General features: G+C 34.1%; 1 protein-coding gene across 1 annotated transcript in view; it reads right to left on the bottom strand.

Annotated features, from left to right (window-relative positions):
* Positions 1-931: 931 nt before the first annotated feature.
* LOC109189897 overlaps positions 932-2,303 on the bottom strand; it is a 2,013-nt gene continuing 641 nt past the window's right edge. Inside the window, exons 4-9 of the mRNA XM_019340519.1 lie at positions 2,197-2,268; positions 1,960-2,142; positions 1,717-1,835; positions 1,555-1,669; positions 1,229-1,469; positions 932-1,119 (exon numbers count right to left, since the gene is read on the bottom strand). Of these exons, the coding sequence (XP_019196064.1) occupies positions 932-1,119; positions 1,229-1,469; positions 1,555-1,669; positions 1,717-1,835; positions 1,960-2,142; positions 2,197-2,268 (918 nt within the window). The remainder of the gene's footprint in view (positions 1,120-1,228; positions 1,470-1,554; positions 1,670-1,716; positions 1,836-1,959; positions 2,143-2,196; positions 2,269-2,303) is intronic.

Raw genomic sequence — 2,303 nt, 5'->3', positions numbered from 1 at the left:
GTGGCATTGTTTACTTAAGTTTTTATATTATGATATAGTATTCAGCTACTCATCTATTTGAGTAAATACTAACATTTCAAAATAGAAGCAATTTTTTTTTTTGGTGATTTTATCAATCTGGTTCATCTATTTGAGCAAATACTAACATTCCAAAATAGAGGCAATTGATGGAGTTTTTTTTTTCTGGATTTTATCAATCTGGTCTTTAAAATGTTACATGTTTTTTTAACTTTTTTTGAGGTGGCCAAAACTGTGTACTTGTAAACTTTTATATATAGATTCAATATGTATGTGAATGTTTTGTTCTGTGTAAGTTAACTGAAAATACCTGGGCATCATAAGTTGATAATTCATGTATTCCTATATTTGACCAAATACTAACACTTAAGAATAATGGCAAGTGATCATACAGGAATCTGATGCCATTTTTTTTTTTAATGTAGAAACCTATGACATTCCTTTCTAACTTTCTTCACATTAGAATAGTAATTACATTACATAGAGTTTTTTTCAAAAAAAAAAAAAAAAAAACATTACATAGAGTTTAAGTTCCCTTTTTTCCAGCTCTTATCAATCTGGTTTGTACTGTGCCAAACTGTCTACTTGTAAACTTTTATGTATACCTCCAATATGTATGAGAATGTTTTGCTCTGTCTAGATTAATAGAGTAATTGCAAATATGACTTTATAATCATTAGTAGCATATTACACATTAGAAGGCTTAGTACACTACTAAAAAACATTAACTGCTACTGCTAAAGCTAAGAACATTAGGCTATGCTGCTAATGCAGCTTTCACAAAACTAAGAGCAAATCAGGAAAGTAGAATAGATCTACTTGGTAGTAGTAAATTGCAGCCTATGCACATTTTTAGCCCTAACCAACAAAAACCAAAAACCAAAACCAGCAAAAACTTTTCCAGTAGAACTGACTACTTTTCTTTCTTCACCACCACTCCCTTAGCCTTCTTCGATGTACCAACATTCTCAAAGTCTTTAAACAAAGACCTCTTGAGAGGAACATCATTAGCACCAACACCTAAACCATCTTCAATCTCATCCAAGCCAGCAAATTTGTACATAGATAAACCTTGAGACCCATCATCCACCACAACACAGTCTTCATCATCACTACCATAGAATTCCTAAACAAAATATGATTAGGGACAATAAATAAAACCATTTTTTAAAAATTAACCAAAACATAATTTACAGAAATACCTATGAACCTGCATCACCATCTGCATCCCCATCTTGAAAACCATTTTCATGAACAGAACCATTTTCTGGTTCTAAACTGGCAACTGAAAGACCTGAGCAGTGTTGTGTAAGCATTGCTTCATCCCTGCAAATCCTTAGGACTGTGAAAGCAGAATAGTAACTCTCTATCTGCTCCTTCTTCATAGCAACACGAAACAACATAGACATGTCCGGCAAACAACCTAGCTCAGGTGGAATACACTTATTCCCCTACAAAGATTTAAAGGAAAAACAAATGAACATTTAAACTACTATCCTCAATACCCATCTATGTTGTCTAAGTGTTGATACCTACCTCTGGATACTTAGCTTTTAAATCACCAGCTGAAACACCTACCAACTCTGCACACTCACGATCCCATAGAAGCATAGGAGCATCCCCAGTTTGATCAGCCACACGTATAATCACCCTATATCTCACAACTCATGCCAGGAACTTTTACAGCCACCACAGTACATCATACCACCATCAGCAGCAACCTTTCTCCTGCAAGAATTACTCTTGCAAGAGATGTAATACCAGTCACTTAAACTCTCTACATCCACAATTCGTCCTGCCACCCAATATTCCCCTAGCTGCAAGTAATAATTAGGTAAATAAGTAACTTAGCTAAAAAAAAAGGTAAAGGTGAACTAATGTAAATGGTCTTGAACCTTAGTAAATAAGTAACTTAGCTAATGACATTGTAGAATACATTACTTGTTTTTTGGAGTATATATCTTGAATAGAAGTAATCAGCACATCATTAGCACGCACAGCACGTCCAAGATAAGTATCAGATAGCCTTGATTCAGAATCTATACACCGTAAAGGTGTATGGTCACTGTTATAGCTACTAACAGAAATCAAGAAAATGTATGTTAGTACAGAAAATTTATATTTCTTTAGAATAACAGTAAAAAGAGGTTAAAAAATCTGACCTGCTCCTTAACTCACGAAACTCTTTGCAAGAGTGTGAGAAAAAAAGCTGAGTAGCACCAAAGGAGCTGCAGATACGTACTTCACCATCTGCAAAAATGATTTTAGTCAATACAAGTCTTGAT

This window comes from Ipomoea nil, unplaced genomic scaffold (assembly GCF_001879475.1).
Source record: "Ipomoea nil cultivar Tokyo-kokei standard unplaced genomic scaffold, Asagao_1.1 scaffold1568, whole genome shotgun sequence".
In the NCBI taxonomy this organism is placed as follows: Eukaryota; Viridiplantae; Streptophyta; class Magnoliopsida; order Solanales; family Convolvulaceae; genus Ipomoea; species Ipomoea nil.
Note: the sequence above shows the minus strand (reverse complement) of the source record. Positions and strands in the feature narration are given on the sequence as shown.